The sequence below is a fragment of the Aspergillus caelatus genome (assembly GCF_009193585.1).
Source record: "Aspergillus caelatus strain CBS 763.97 unplaced genomic scaffold BDV27scaffold_164, whole genome shotgun sequence".
NCBI classification, from domain to species: domain Eukaryota; kingdom Fungi; phylum Ascomycota; class Eurotiomycetes; order Eurotiales; family Aspergillaceae; genus Aspergillus; species Aspergillus caelatus.
This window is the reverse complement of record NW_022475427.1, coordinates 43,767-59,852: the sequence shown is the minus strand read 5'-3', so window position 1 is coordinate 59,852 and position 16,086 is coordinate 43,767. Positions and strand designations below refer to the sequence as shown.

At 44.5% G+C, this 16,086-nt stretch overlaps 4 protein-coding genes across 4 annotated transcripts; 2 read left to right on the top strand and 2 right to left on the bottom strand.

The window, feature by feature from the left end:
- Positions 1-2,359: 2,359 nt before the first annotated feature.
- BDV27DRAFT_160456 (uncharacterized protein) lies at positions 2,360-3,126 on the top strand (the record flags this gene model as incomplete). The annotated part of the gene is made up of 3 exons (XM_032073034.1): positions 2,360-2,547; positions 2,600-2,817; positions 2,948-3,126. 3 exons carry the CDS (start codon positions 2,360-2,362, stop codon positions 3,124-3,126), a joined length of 585 nt encoding a protein of 194 aa, XP_031924791.1.
- A 1,879-nt stretch (positions 3,127-5,005) lies between these two features.
- On the top strand, positions 5,006-5,600 carry BDV27DRAFT_160455 (uncharacterized protein; the record flags this gene model as incomplete). The annotated part of the gene is made up of 2 exons (XM_032073033.1): positions 5,006-5,173; positions 5,229-5,600. 2 exons carry the CDS (start codon positions 5,006-5,008, stop codon positions 5,598-5,600), a joined length of 540 nt encoding a protein of 179 aa, XP_031924790.1.
- A 4,447-nt stretch (positions 5,601-10,047) lies between these two features.
- On the bottom strand, positions 10,048-10,533 carry BDV27DRAFT_132656 (uncharacterized protein). Its single transcript, XM_032067926.1, has 2 exons — positions 10,512-10,533; positions 10,048-10,416 (listed from the first exon to the last, which is right to left on the bottom strand). Exon 2 carries the CDS (start codon positions 10,411-10,413, stop codon positions 10,228-10,230), a length of 186 nt encoding a protein of 61 aa, XP_031924789.1. The 5' UTR covers positions 10,414-10,416; positions 10,512-10,533; the 3' UTR covers positions 10,048-10,227.
- A 4,008-nt stretch (positions 10,534-14,541) lies between these two features.
- On the bottom strand, positions 14,542-15,618 carry BDV27DRAFT_132644 (uncharacterized protein). The gene is made up of 2 exons (XM_032067925.1): positions 15,231-15,618; positions 14,542-15,135 (listed from the first exon to the last, which is right to left on the bottom strand). The coding sequence occupies exons 1-2, from the start codon at positions 15,399-15,401 to the stop codon at positions 14,560-14,562; spliced, it is 747 nt and encodes a 248-aa protein (XP_031924788.1). The 5' UTR covers positions 15,402-15,618; the 3' UTR covers positions 14,542-14,559.
- Between the last annotated feature and the right edge of the window lie 468 nt (positions 15,619-16,086).

Here is a 16,086-nt window from a genome sequence, read left to right as displayed (position 1 = left end):
TTTCTAGAAAACATTGCTGGATACCTCCGGTCTCCGACTATACTGATCAAATGGAATATGACGAAATTTGATCATGTCGGGGAGACCCGTTCAGCATGATCTTCCCTGGACTGGCACAATGAAGACAGCTGCTATTGTTTAGTGTTCATCCGGTACCGGCATGTGTTGAACACTCCCTTCCCCCACCAGCAAATGAGGGCGGTACGGTACATTGTTGGTGAGCTAATCCATTGGTACTGTAAGTACCAACATTCCACAACGAATACAGTGGGTCCGGAAGGCAAATGCCCTCCTCTTTGGCTAGCTGGATTGAACAATGATATTGGTGAACAGCCTGATGTTTACAGAAAACAAGAACAACGGTAGTATTTCTATTTATTCATCAAAGAGGGTATATTCAACCATGGCCCATAGAAATGAGTTCACCTGACGAAAATATCCGAGAGAGTTTAGAATTCCATAATTATTAAGCAGACTCACTCGACTTGATTGACCTTTATTTCGTGTTTTTAGCTAATATCAGCTGTCCTCCACATTAAATAGTAATTACCAAACATGTGAGGTGGAAAAGAAAAGGAAAAAAGAAATTGGAAACTTGGGTACGGTGGTGGGTCTTCGATCTCATCGCTTGGAGGGATCGGCTGGACCAGACGTTGAACACATTTTTCAGATGTCGATATGTTCAACGACTCCTCCGACTGTATGTGCGCGCCCTGAAATAAGTGGTAATGATGGCCTATCCTCACACCAACGAGCGTTCAACATAGCGAACTTATTCTTGAGGTGAGAGGACCTTTGTAGATAAACAATCTTTACACGCGTTCATAGCAGGATCATTCGACCACAGACTCAAAGTACGGTAATGAGAACAGACTCTCACATTAGTCGACACTCGTGCCTAAATTCCCGAGTTTCACTTTTGTTAATTTTTTATTGGGACGCGACAGTAGAACTAGAACATCTGCCCAAGAATCTGACGAGCCAAGATCTGAAGGTAAATCCTGCCTTCTTTTCATTATTTCTCTACCTTATCGATAGGCATGTCCCCATTCGAGAGAAAGATGGAAGTACATAGTCTAACACAAATTGCCGATGCTATATTTCCCGCTCAGATAAGCTAAAATCTCTCACATTCTCATGAATCCGCTTCATTACAGTATAATATTCTTCTGTCTCTGCTCAGTGTTGAAAATTCCGTTAGACAATGACCTGGGCGGTCCTGTACTGCACCGTGAGAATAATTTTTTTTTTTTTTAATTCATAGCTCTTCGTTAAACTCTTCGATTCTAGAATATTACATATAAGTATAGTAAATCTGTGCTGCTGATGGCAGTCACCACGTTATGCCACGTTCAAAACAGTAGGGGGAAAAGAATCTATCTTTTCATGGAATGCCGTTTCTTCTTATTTTCGAAAGGACAACTACCTCCTTCTTTCCCCACTTTGTGTGTCTGCAGGGCACCCTAGACTCAGGTAGTTCTACCAACTAAATATCTCAACATAGATGATTAAATTGATGTCGTTGGGATTAATTGTATATATTATGCTCGAACACTCCAAGGGAAAGGGTCTAGTTTTGGAACACTTAGTTCTGATCCAGTTTAGATCAAATTTATTTCCTTTTAGAGTTTTCTTGTTCCCTTTGAATTTTTTTTTTTTCTTGGTGCTTCTGGCTATCTAATTCGACTGAAAATTCTTCCACAAAAGCCATATCTTGCTCCTTTCGACATCATCGAAGTCTTTGGCAAGGTACGAAAAAGTTAGAATGATAAGTATCTGACAATACTAGACGGTAAGGGAAAGAAATAATGTTGCAATCTAGGAAAGTAAGTTGGAATTGAATAAAAATCTTAGGTTTCCACAGATGATTCTTTCAATGTTACCAACGTTAGGGTACTGTACTGTAAAGCCTCCATCAGCCTGCTCTGAACAACCATTATGAGCCAATCGGTATAGCACAAAATAATCACTACTAGGTCTAGTGTTGTATATTGTGGGAACAGACTTTATTAATCTAAATTTTTTGAGCAATATCCAGTATGTATATTTCGGGGATACCTTGATGTTGGTCGGTGGTAGAGCTTTTCTTCAGTCCATCCGTGGTGTTGCACCCAATTTATGTGTTCAACGCTGGCGTCAACTTTTCAGTTTCAGTCGTTCAACTTCTGATACAATACAGTCTAAAGGAGTGTACAGTATCGATTCCTATTACTGTGATGCGTGCAGTTTCAGACCCTACCCCACACGAATAAAGAGGAGAACCCTTTATAGGGACCTCTTTGTCTCAACATCCTAGACATATCCTCTACGCATCTACTCTGCATTATTCATTCTTTGATATACTCTCGAATCCTGTGCGATGGCGGTAAAGAAGAATACACTCTCAGTTAGTGATAGAGAACTTGCAAGCTTGGTTGCGGATAAGATGATTCTCGATTTTCTGGATGACATGATCCTGAACCTCAAATGCGAGAGAGCTGTGAGCGCTATTGCCAAGAAAACAAATGGCTACTTGCTGATCGGGGGTGAATCAATTGATAAAATCTAGTACGCCACCAATTTTTGAGAGAACTTATACAGTGCACTAACGAATATTTAGTAACAATAATAAATATTCTGAGGAAGACCTCAATGCTTTAGCTAGGCACATGAAGGAGAAACGTCCTCATTTAATGAATGTGCTGAAGAGCTACGAGCATCAAGTGGGAAACGTGGTTGAAACAGGCCTGATCCCTGACGATTTAAGCTTGCAAAACATGGGAGAAAAGGTGAAGAGAGCCTTAGCCGCAGACCACGACGAAGCTGCTCGTGACAATTGTATATGGGCTTCAATGGAATGGAAGTGGCAAGAGTACGCATAGTATAGCCACTGATCAGGGCGATTGGAAGTCAAAGTCCACTCCACATCCGGACATCTAACGGAAGTTGCCCGCCCTCTGTATCTCAGTGTACACCATATTCGCAGAACACGATGCCCAGGTCTTCGAAGCATTCCAGTCATCGTCTAGCAGATCTGGCAAACCATCAACTGTCTGCGTGCAAGAGCAAGAGCTGAATGGACCGACCAAAATAACACTACTTATAATTGTTCTCAGCTTATCAGCATCAGCCCTCGATACAGAATAAATCTCAATCAAAAGCTAATATGTAATACTTCTAACATTGGGCTCCCCGGTAGTGTCTTTATCTCGAGGAGATAAAATCTAACCTCCTCAACAGCTATATCGTCTCTCAAGTTATTCCTGGGGAAGATCCGCTTTGTATACCCCTACCCCCGCTACACACACACACACACACACACACACACACACACACACACACACAAATTTATTAACGCCCAGCGGCTAAGCCGAAAGGGCAACTATCACTAATCTACTAGTACATTTCCTAGGATGTGCCTTGTCTCCTGAAAGCCCATACTAGTTCACGTTTCACAAATGTCGTCTCATCTGTCAATATCGTAGCGGATTCTCGTGGGTTAGTAATTCGGTTAGTAGGCTGGCTTGAAGGCGCTTCTCCAAGTGTTCAACATCCTATCTTCGGCAATTGAAGCGCGTCTACCGTGTCTGCCACGAGGTGGTTGGTGGGAGTTAGGTCGGGAGGGGTGGGTGATTGGTGTTCGTCTATAGGGTCACGCGGCGTCAAGTCGGCCCGTGGCGATTGCAAACCGTATTGAAGCCCGTACTGCTTCTAAGTTTGGAGTCCAGTTTTTATCATCGGAAGCCGATTTCCTTCCCAGGAAGAAGGATAGGTTACCTCGGTGGGTGTTGGTGCATTGCAGCATGTCGGCCCGGTGTGCCGTCCATTTCTGACATCGAAAGAGGATGTGCTCTACGGTCTCTCTTGCCTGTCCACATGTACATTGATCTGTCTGCGCAGCATTGATTCGGTAGAGGTACCCACCCCGGCCCCCCTTTGCAGGATACCATAGCAAGGATTGCCTGCTACGGGGAGGAAATGGAGTTACTACTCATCAATATTTGACACATTCTTTATTTCTAAACCCTCAACATGATGTAAGATATTCTGAGTGGATCAGAGAGAACTCTGGCGTAATATCGTAACTAACGCTTATGGTTAAATAATCAACATGGTATAGTAACTTTATTGAAGTGAAACGATCAATGTCAAGGCGGCAACAGATATTGCTGTTCAACATGGATATCACAGGAATGGACATGATCATCATATGTCATATCAAGAGAACAGGCGCCACAGATATGTAACTCAGAATTCCATTAACACAGAATGCATGTACTAGTTACCTAATCATTCTTCTCCATACAGCAGCGAGTAATTCCTATATCCTAGCTATGTCTTACACGTATACACAGCAGAATACTGTGAAAACCAAATCATATTGTATTTTATATCGAGATCAATCTCAATGCATTGCAAGTCATTGATAGGGGTCGTTTTAACCAAGTGACTAGGCCTTCAAAGCATGAACTACGATCCTCGACTTCTTGGATCCCCCTAAAGTCAACCTCATTCATGCTAGGTACGCAGACAGTGGTTGGAACTATTGCTCAAGTGGATTTGGTCAGATTTGGTCAGATTTAGTATAAAGTGTTGCAAAACTGCCTCAGGGACCCTTCGCTGAGGTTTTTGTACCCACCGATCCTTCCATGTCCGTACGTGCGCCTCAACAGAATCCAGTGGCGCGGCACAGCGATGATATGTGGGATCTAACCTCCCGGGATTGCCGAGATTGTTAACCGCTTTCTCGGGAAACATCAAGGGCGCCGGCTCTTCATTTATTAGGACTGGTATCCAGTAGTGGCTTCAGTCAACTAATGCCACACGACCCTGCTACGATCTACCTAGTGTATCGTTGGATTCTTGGCTCCTTTTGCGTTTTATTCTGTGACTTTAAGTGAATGATAGTTTTCTATCCGTTTGTGATTCAAATCTGCCTAGGAATGCATAACACTAACTGATGTATAATTTAGTTAAGTGAATGAACTGCATTCATTTAAATCTACGGCGATAGTACTTGATAACTATGTTGACGGGCTATGATCGACTGAGAATTCAGAATCTGCTGAACCCAGATACGCCACATGCAGAACACTCACCCGATATTGTGCATTTGGTGTCTCCGACCGTCAGCAATCTACATGGTCCGTCATCGAAGGTGACAAATCAGGGAGGGGTACATTGCTCGGATGAGGTTTGTTTCCCATGAGCCGTATGTGCTAAGTTGAAACTGCTCATAATCATGATAGTTGGACTCTCAAAGAAGTGATCGCCAGACCAAAGCTTGGATCAAGCGAAACCAAGTACTTGCGTCCGATGTGCTGCATTCCCAACCATGCCAAGTGACCTCACCGTCATCGCACGTCACTCAGCCCGTGAAGGTGTCACTTGATCATGTACGAGCATTAAGGGTCGTCGAGCTAATGAACGATTATCGTACTTTACTGATTCATATTTTGAATTACACCACAAGCGTCCCGTCGAGAAATTTGGAAGGAGTGGGCTATGCAGTGCTCGGTGAGAGCCTTATAGCGGCCCACAGTTTGTTGACTAGCAGTTATTCATCAGAAGCAAGCAGCTGTGACAACGACTACGTTCGCAATAAGCAGCTTACAGAGTAAGTATGACAGTTTTGATATTAAGCGACACCGAGTAAATGTTTAAATAGGATCATACTCGATGCTGGCACTCGTCGCCATCAATCATATAAGATCTACTTGCGCTTTCGGCTGCCACGCGCTGGATAAGTCACCGCACTTTTCTCATGCGTAATACCGAATGTAATGAATCCATTCTAAAATTACGGCAGACTGATGACATGTTACGCACCGTGAGTACTTCATGATGTAGAAAGCGAAGCTATTGTTGCATCTACTTGTTTATGGTAACCGTATGTCAGGATCTCGAGGGCTTTTCCGACGAATATATTTTCACTTCTCTACGTGACACAGATATACGAGCCGGATACTGGGTGGATGATGACCCCCCTCTTACGTCAATCATTCAATACATAAAGTCAGTATTGTAATGCTGCTATGATGGTCGCCACCGGTCTGTATAGGTCTCCGAATAGGAGCCAAATAATATCACTGGGACAGGAAGCATGACTATGCAGCTCCCTAGAACGATATCCCTCCTTCCACCAAGGTACCCATTCTGCTGTAAACCATTTCACCACTGACCAATCCATCGTCCCCATCATATAATAGAAATCAATACCAGTCTAAAATCTCTGATACAAATAAAACCAGGTTAGACCTTTTCATGATCCAGTACATTTTTGGTCCAGATAATATTGGTATCACGGTTCCATCCATCGTGGCCCATTCTAAAATGCTTATACAAATCAATATCAAATGAGCGTCCATAATGGAGCTAATTCTGAATTGCTCCAGTGGACGACTGTATGTAAGGATGGTTTCATCTCTCTTGAAAGCACTGGTCGCCATGCTACGTTGGGATCGGGAATGTCTTAAACCCTAAACGAATGGCCTTTTCATCACTTATAGTTACGTCCATACTATAATCTTTGCTATGTTTGAACTATCCAGTCACTAAGACTCTGAAAGGGCAGCTCGGCATGAACACATGGGCGAGCTTCTCAAGACAATGTTGACTCTTTCGCAGGTGGCATTGTGTATGCTTTTAGCTGCTTGGTTGAAAATCCTTGGGAATTTGCCTTCTCAACTGGTATGAGCTTAAATTGAAAATCTTCCAGAATGTATAATTTGCGATCGGAATTTATGCCAAACTTGTTTTTCGTTGAAAAGATACAAAAAGCAGCCACTGCGCTCGGATTCGTATAATACACCAGCACGACGATCGCCTTTCCATCCGCCTATCCTCCATTACTGACATTCAGACCATAGATCATATGGGGCCCGGCTAGACATATACCAGAACATTGATTTTTCATCGGTAAACCGGAGACCATACATAAAAGCTGTTGCAAATCGCCCTTCTAAGCTAAGCGGCTAGTTCAGTGGTTCAGGTAAGGTTACGCTATTTTTGTAGTAGAAAATATAGTATGGGGGACTGTCTGCTAAATAAGGGTATTAAAGTACAAACAAGAGTGTCTGGATTATCTGTGCTACAACAATCGCCTACAATCGAATATCGCAGAAGGTGGCCACATCTTTTCCGCCTTCTAGGGTTATACAGGGGTTAATTTGTAGAGTAGAATGAATCTTCAAACTACTCGCAACATGATAGTAGTATTGCATTACTGACAAACGGTCCGCGAGGCTCCTGTCTATCATCTCGAACGAAGCTATTCAGACCAAGGGCTTTGACCAAACCCCAAAAGTTCCACCCCCGCTCAATTGCATACCATGAATGTCGGGCTAAATACCTTAGCACTGATAATTCACCAGTCGCTTAACTAAGAAATCCATACAGACTTATGTGCGAAACGCTGGATGAATCAAGGCCTATGAAACGAGCAATAAACTTTGGTTTCTTTATCCCTGCTCCCCTCGAACGCCTAGGAGTCGATGTATCGTAGCCTAGGTTCCACGTACACTATACTATAGTCTCAGTCTGTGTCAGGGAAAGAACTGTAAGCTCCTATTGAAAGGTTGTTGCCCTGGAACGGTTACCAAACATAGTATTATCCCAAGTGCTACACATTGACCGAAAGTTTACGTAACAGTTCGACATCCCGGCCTCTTTCCTGGAAGCAGAGAGGAGGCTCCAAGCACTGTGGCTGAGGGAAAGCAGCACCATGGTGGCTACCTTTATCCTGGTTCCGGATAGGAGATCCAATACCGCGACAATGACACTTAGCTTGCGGTCTATGTAAGTGTGGGCCAAGGCCGGAGGAGCACAGTGAATTCCAAATCCGATTGTTGGCCATGTCCATAAGCAACATTACGCACGGTGGTTGCCGGGTAGAGGCGCCTTCATTTGGACTTTCAAGCGGTCCTTTCCGAGACTCATCGACGGAAGCAGCTCTGTTGCCGTCTTCAGGTGAGAAAACCTTTCGAATTTCGTCAGATGGTTGATGATAGTCTGTTGGAAAGTCGTCAAAGTATCGTGATTCTGTATGACTCCTCGTGTCATTCGTAACTTTGCGTAGACTTGGTTTCTTCCAGATGCTTTCATAGATAGTATTTAAAATTCTGCTACCTTTAAGGCGGCCGTTAAGATCCGATCTTCCTATCCGGTTCTCGTCACGGAGAATCTCAAGTAGCCCATCCAAAAGGTCGGGATATCTCTTCAAGTTCCGTCAATCTGCGCTTCAAGTGGGTCTTTCGTCGTTGGTTGGTCTCTTTGTCTATCGAACACGCAGTCTGGTGCTTGCGACAATTCATGCACGGTATACCTCCAGTACACTGCACACAGCTGATTATTAACAAAGATTATATATCTTTCGGGATGCTTGAAAGTCATAATCACCTTGCTCTTTCTTTTTTGACGTGCAGAATAAGCCCTTGATAAATTTCGTCGCTGTGATTGTGCAGGTGTTGCTTTGAATCCTGCCCGAGTCCCTTCCAGACTTCTTGACATCTTTGTCATTGTAAATATCCCGAATGGAGCGCGCGCAGTTTTATAGGGAGTACCCAAGTTTTTCTGTTCAGACCTGGGCAGGCACTTGCCAAGCAAGGGTTGGTAAACATATTTCAGAAACCAAACTTGGAATGGCGCATTACAATTCGCACTGTTCTTGAAAGTGTAGTTCGCCCTCAAGTAGTCCTGATGTTGGGTAGGTCATGCCTTGAATGAATGTTGCTCAAGCAGAAGCTTCACATTCTCTTGAAATTGCTGGCCTGGTATAACGCAACATACTATAAGAATACAGTGTTTAATCTGGTTTGCTCGCAGGGCATATGTGTCACCTGTAGTGGCGATCAGCATGCATAGTATATATCCAGGTACTCGGCTGGACTTTTGTGCGCCTTGAAGCCAGGTGATGCAGATCTATTCCGTAAAGGTAACGCAACTTTTGGATCATTTCCCGAAGTTCTCCCTTCATTGGAGCCTTCAGTCCTGACATATCCCGATCTAAATACATCAGCGTCGATGATTCGTTAATCGGCTATCCGAGGAGTAATGCTCTTAGCTTGTGTGATACAATCTGGTCTGCCGTAGGATCCGGGGTCTTTCCATCGTAAGGCCACGGCGAAATTATGCAGAACTGGCCCTAGAAGCTGAGAGGCCTAAATAGAATGCAGCCCTCTACAAAGTGGTCTGCTCCAATTTGATGCAGCCGTGAAACAGGCATATAATGGTGGATCTACTCTTTTCTGAGCCAGCCGCCTCTCCCCCTTATCGGCACCCGAGCAATCCATTAAGAACGTTATTTCACTAGCGAGCGGCCACCTCTTGTATCCCATATAAAATGGCACTCTTTCGGACTTTGATATCTCAACCACATAGAGGTTTTTAGATGTTCTAGTTAGAAGTAATATAACTACTAGTTATACTATAGGCCAACTTTCATTAAGCGGCAAACACAGATTTGCCCTGGTAGACTGTCTTCATACAAAACAGAATTAATAATGATAGATTATGGTCGGACTGAGAAGGATTGGGACGCTTACCTAAAATTGAGCCCAAACGACCATGCCTAAAGAATTCCTGGTTAATTATCTGCATTTCATGGCCAAATTCCAGGCTCTCTTCCCTAACTACTACTAATACTCTTTCTCTCGTTCTCATGGGACTTTACTCTGGGAGACTTCCTTTGGTTCTGCTTCTTTCTCGTATTTGTTGAGCATTAGAGCTTTTTCCTGGGGTATCTGTATTTTCAATCAGCCGTTGAACTTATAACTGCCCGTGTGATTTTGGCATTATATTTCCCACCATTCACGCTAACCAGCCCACCTGCGCTATTTGCGGAAAACATGTTTTAGCAGTATTATTTCTCTTAGATATAATGTCTACTATACTCTAGAGTTTTGAATTTTCAGCTGAGTATCGCAGGTTTGATTAACTTGAATACGGAGACATCAAGATGGAGAAGGGGTTCGTTGTGATAACAGTAAGGGAATGTGCTGCATGAAGGGTTGAAAGCCACATATTTCGTATACAGGGACACATTTCGCCTAACGGATAGACCGATCTTTAGGAAAAAGCGATGGTCCAGTGTCAGCTGCAGGAAATATCACCGAGAAGTCTTTCCGCAAGATCTTTGATTTCCCCACGACTATGAATACCCCAATGATAGCTGTCCGAGGAAGAGACTGAAGGCAATGGCAAATTATAAGCACAGTGGGCGTTGTAGGCACCTGCTGTTAATGCTTCAGGCTAGCGAGTTTCTAACGGACCTACTGGCCTGGAGATCCCGTTGAGAGGCAAGAAAGACAATCCTTGGTTGATTGACTCCTCCAAGACACCAGTGAAGGCATTTTCAGCAGACATAGAATCATTCAGCGGCGTGAAGTCGTCGCCCCAACGCAGGAAACTACCAGAACTAAACAGTGACCCGTCCATCGCCTGCATTATTGAGTCCATATTGTTAGCACCAAATGGATTACATCCCGTGGCGGTGATCGAACCGAAATGTCTGTGTGTGGTGTTGCATTATTTACCAGTCAAGGTCAGCGAATAAGTGTCATATGTATCCGGAAGAGGTACATCGTGCCTTGGTGTATCCGAGGTGTCCATAACATTCTGATCCACGGAGCTGGGGATTAGTCTCGCTCGGCCCGTTCTAGACGAAGCGACTAAGCTGGATGAAGCAGGAGAGATACCTCGAGGGTCAGCGATCCGAGGAAGCAAGGAAGTCGCGGGATAGTGGCATGCTATCCCCATTTGGACGCAACGGGTGCACGCGGGCCGAGCCATCGAGCAACGGACCTTTTTCTGTGCACATGTCTTGCAGGATTTGCGTTTCGGTAGACGTGATTGGCCAGCGGTCTTAATGCACCGTCGTTGGTGTCGGTCGCGTAGGTCGCCTGTGTACAGATACCGGGTTGTCTCTGCGTCTCTCAACGTTCTATGCTCTGCAAGGGGGATGAGTACTTCGACAGCAAGCCTTGCTGCAAAGGCTGCATCTAAAACCCCCAGACTTCGGTGCCATGCCATTATCATAGATCTGAAACGTAGTTGCTGGGATGTTTTGGGCTTGAGACACGCAACGCTGGTTCTTCCACCTAGCGCACTGCTGTCTCGAACTTCAGTTGTTCCTCTTTTAGGACCACTATTATCCTTGCGTGGCAGATAACAGTAAATGTGCTGCATTACAACGATCCACCTCTGTTCCATTATTCTACCTTTAAACGAAATCCAGACTTTCATATACCTTTCTTAACTTCTGACAGCAGCGAGAGCAACCAAGGTTACATCCAAGGACGTTTTTCGGTTGCCAGGGCGGGGTCTTATCTGTTTGGTCCAAACTAGGAAAGACCGTGAGCAGGGTAAACAACCCGACCGCCCAATCAACGTCGGGGCTAAAAATTGATAATCTAGCAAATCAGTGAGGGTTATCTTTTCCCACCAGACGATTGACGAGTCAGTGCCTAGCTCCAAGCCCCATCGCCTCTGAGCAGCCAGGGGTCAACTCCAAGGGATGGGAATTATTGTTGAGTCAAACCAACAGGCCGGATGGCGGGTATGTCTGCCTACCTCAAAGACAGCCATAACATGAACGGTAACGACCTACGCATAAGCGAGCTACGCAGCCATACAACTATCTAGTAATAGATTCAATTGCTTAGGCGATTCTTCTGCATAACAATTCGGATTTACCAAATGGCTGCCATTTTCGGTGTCGAACGACGTCTTTCTCAGCCATCATTTGGTAACACGTGACCTCACTCTCACCACGTACCTAGACCCCCTTGGTCGTGGCCCCACCGTGGGCGTTACCAATCCCTTCTCCATGACAACGGACGAAGGCCAGGGTCTATGGATCACAACGAGAAGTCAGAAAATTGCGTGATTAGGGATCCACTACGTTTTAATATGTAATCTATTTGTAATTAAAAATGAGTGTGCCTGGTCAGAAGGAATTTGGAAAGAAAACATGGCCTACAAATCTGCGGGCCAACAGAAAATTGCGGGTGATCCACTGTCTAACATGAGGCCACGAATAGTATGTCTTAAACATGTCTTACCGAATCAGGAGATGACTGGTGTTCGATGACGCAATGGCGTAACATTTGACCGCACTTTTTGCCTTGGGGAAGTTGGGAGAAGGGGGTTTGCGGGGTCAGCTAAAAGATGTCTGACTATGTGATGAGGATAGACGTCGTCTTCCTAAGTCTCCGACTTTCCAATGCGAAGGATTCAGAGGCAAAGTTCCCAATATGACAGAGGAAAACCATGGAAAAGACACTGATCTCAATCACGACTTTAACTGCAAGTCCATTGTGTACAAAGGTGTATTCACAGCAACCGACCGTGTTAATTGTCTATTACCAATCAGTACATGACATCCTTCCAAAGTCTGCGTTGGGTCCGTTGATTAATGCATTCTACAGATGGGGGTGAGCACATATTGATTGGCACGTACAGTGGAATTTATTTGATCGATCAAAGACCTAGCAATAACAATATTGAGCCGTGGCGAATTCTCCAAACCTTCGGCGTTACCCAATTGGACATTTTGGAAAAGCATCGCCTGTTTATGGTCCTATCCAACGGAACCCTAAATACGTATCCGCTTGGAGTCCTCACGAATGCTATTGAACATGAAGAATACGTGGTTTGTAGGCCATGGAAAATTCAAGATAATGTGAACTTCTTCAAAATTGGGAGTGCCATGGGTCGGCAGTTTCTATGCTCTGTCAATACTTCACTATCCTCGACCACTGTCAAGCTTTTTGAGCCGACGAGTTCTTCCGGTAGTTCCAATAGAAGGGACGAAGAGCCTTTAGCACTGTATAAGGTAAATACTTCCTCGTTTTGACACGACCGCTGTCCTAAATTATTTCAAAGTCATTTCAGATTTCAACAGAATGCTGGTCTGTGCACTTTTTAAAGTCAACTCTGTGTATCGGCTGCACGAATGGTTTTCAGGTCATCAATCTACATACCTCAGATATTTATCCTCTTCTTAACCCGGCAGATAATTCCCTTAGGTTCGTTTCACAGAAAGACTATCTTCGACCTTTACACGTTGAACGGCTTAACGGCGAATTTCTTCTTGGCTACGACGAGTTCTCATTTTTTGTGAACCGGAATGGATGGCATGTAAGCCCAGACTGGAGAGTTATTTGGAAGGGCATACCGAAGTCTATTTCGGTGTCATACCCATATATATTAGCCTTTGGGTTGGACTCGGTTGAGATCTGGCACATCGAGACAGGCAAATTACTTGACATCATTGTCGGACACCAGATCCGATTATTACATTCACATATAGGACAGGTGAGGAAAATTCAATCTATATTGAGTTCAATTTACTGATCTTAATCGTAAGACATATTACGCTTTTGAAGGTGAAGACACGGAGGATGTAGTAGCAAGCTTAACCTTTTCAAATCGGATGCAAGCAATGTGACTCATTATTGGAATGATTCAGGTGTTGGTCTCCCGATTGAATCATGGAGGTATCGGCGTCGACTCGTGGAATTGGTCCCAGTCGTTTCAAACCTCCTGTTGTTTGATTTTCGTGCAAAGTCACTCCTCGAACAATCATGACGATTGCTTTCATACCTAGCACTTCATCTAATCACCGAGATACCATCGGTGCCGACAACACATTTCTGACATTGCATAAGGCAATCAGGCCGCCACAGGCCTTGACGAGGAACTAAAATAGTCAGTATGTAGTTGGTTACTGTACACAGCGGTAGATAGACGGTTGTATATAGTGTGGATACTGTGCATATCCTTCAGGAGGGGTCAGAGAAATGACATACAGAGAGAGAGAGAGCACATACACATAACAACTCCGTGACTTCATTCTATGCATCGCTTAGATGAAATACAGGCAGAACTACATACAACCTAAAATACCTTGGGCTGAGATCACCAGACGCAAGGCCAAGAAGGTTTTGAGGCTACATTGGAGGTTAGCCAGGGATCCTACGTCGACAACGGACGAAGGCCAGGGGTCTAAATACTGAGAGTGTCAGAAAGACAAGCACATAGGACCAGGGGTTTAGGCTCAGAGGCAGAAGAACTGAGCCGTAAGACAGGGGACGAAAGCTTGTTGACGTGTCACCCAATGCGTTGGATCGTGGGTGCCTGGCCAGGTAGGTACTGAGACCACGGTCGTACGACTAGGGCCCGACAACTGGCGGCTACAGCAGATTCAAGACTCCTCTGGCCCTCTTATCATGCTCCTGCGACATCATCGGTCTACCGACCATCCATTATTATCGGAAAGCTCTTATAAAATCTCGACCTAACCCTGCTCTGATCAAGGCATGCGGCCTTCCGTGGCGGACGTTTGATTATCGACTCACGCATGTTGAAATCTTCCCTTTCGACCGACGCGAAACCGCCGCTACGTCATCACAAAGGTTGCGCTCCCAATGAGAATTATGAGTTTTTCGCTTTTCTTCAAGTTTTATCAAAGAGTTTACTTCCATTCTATGATCGGATTGAGATATTTCTAGCCTACTTAAGGCTGTGTAATTTGGTAATTGTGTTTATTTGTTCCTGCTTAGTATTTTCCTCAAGCTAAGTTTATACCGATATGCCATGTTTATCCACTTCCTTGCGTAACAGTAGCAAATCAGCCTTGAGTCCCGCAATGCAGTTACAGGCATTTTGTAAAATCAACGCCTTTCTACTAGGCTTTCTGCCTTTCTTTGAATTCCCATCAATGCCGTTCAGGTCTTCGGTCTTTATGACGCAAGATTTAGTTATATCTTCGAGTTGCTCAAATTTAGCATTTATATTATCTCGATACCGCTTTTCGTTCCGGTTATGTGCCTTCTTTCCTACTTCGGATAGGTTTGGGTCCAATCTTTTCGACGCAATCTTTTGTGGGTGACGAAGTCGTACAAGTCCATCTCGTGATGGTCGCGTTTCCTGTTTTCCTGGCTGTTGACTTAGAACAGGAGCGTCCAGTCCACAATTCAAGTCGGCGTTGTAGGATCTAGTTGGATTATGTGGTTCTACTTGCTTCGCTTGTTTTATGTGAGGTTTTTCGTTCGAAATTGTCTCTAAGTTCTTTTCATGCTTCGTAGGCAAACTATCGGGGTAGGTAACTTTTTCGAAGTCGCTGTGCTGCGGTGAAGAATGGCATGTGGTTATGCTCTAGTGTTTCAAATACTGTCAGCATGCTTTACACAGTGGTAGCACCTGCCTTAGGTTGCACAGGGACGGAAAGGAAGGGCTTATTTTGAACTTACTGTGGGGGTATTGGAAGCGCAGGTCGCAGTGCTTGAGCTCCCTGATTGATAAATCATACCACATGTCTCTAGCAGCTCAGGGAAGTTGTTAGCACTTTCCATTGCCCTATTGGACCAATATAACAATGGCTGCACTTGATGTAGCCATGGCCATTGATTGTTTTCTCCCATGGTTTCTGTCGAAAAGGTAGAGTTAAAACGTATGAAGGAGAACGAGGTCGACCAAGGTGCCCAGTTAGCATCTTTGCATATAGCTGATAGGAGTGGTTAATATGCGACAATTTGTATTGAGCTAAGCATTCCTTAGCCTTACGATGACTTGGTTTAATAACTCAGCACTTGGCGACGTGACATGCTGTGTTCCTGTGGAGAACATCTGGTTGTGACGTAAAAGACTTTCGGGTGAGGCTTGAAAGGCGGGGGCCGTATCTGAACCCCTTCATTGAGGGACGCGGTTTTTGAGTTTCACCCTAGACTAGAATCGGAAGGTGATCTAGTCTTTATAGGCATAAATGTTGGCTCGAAGCATGAAGATTTTCTATCTAGGTACAACTTATATTCCGAGACGCTCTCACCCCTATATCATCATATCGCGGAGGGTTAAACATTTGTGAAAACAAAGGGGGAAAGAAAAAGAAAACCACAAGAGACCATCGCGATCGCCTCTCCAGCACATCCGGTCTAGAACCTGTAAACTTGCTAAACCGCCAGGCTAAGTGCGGGAAGAACATCACTGCAACGGGCTTTGTCATAGTCGGGTTTATACACCATGGGAAACCTCGTAGAAGAAAGGATGTATGAATATGCACTACAAATGGTGATTAGAACTAATTCCCTTGGTAAGTCTCAGGTGCCT

Coding starts and splice junctions, on each gene's coding strand:
- BDV27DRAFT_132656 (XM_032067926.1), bottom strand. CDS start 10,413: ATGGACGGGTCACTGTTTAGTTCTGGTAGTTTCCTGCGTTGGGGCGAC.
- BDV27DRAFT_132644 (XM_032067925.1), bottom strand. CDS start 15,401: ATGGGAGAAAACAATCAATGGCCATGGCTACATCAAGTGCAGCCATTG. Junction 15,136..15,230: donor GCGCTTCCAATACCCCCACA/GTAAGTTCAAAA, acceptor TTGAAACACTAG/AGCATAACCACATGCCATTC.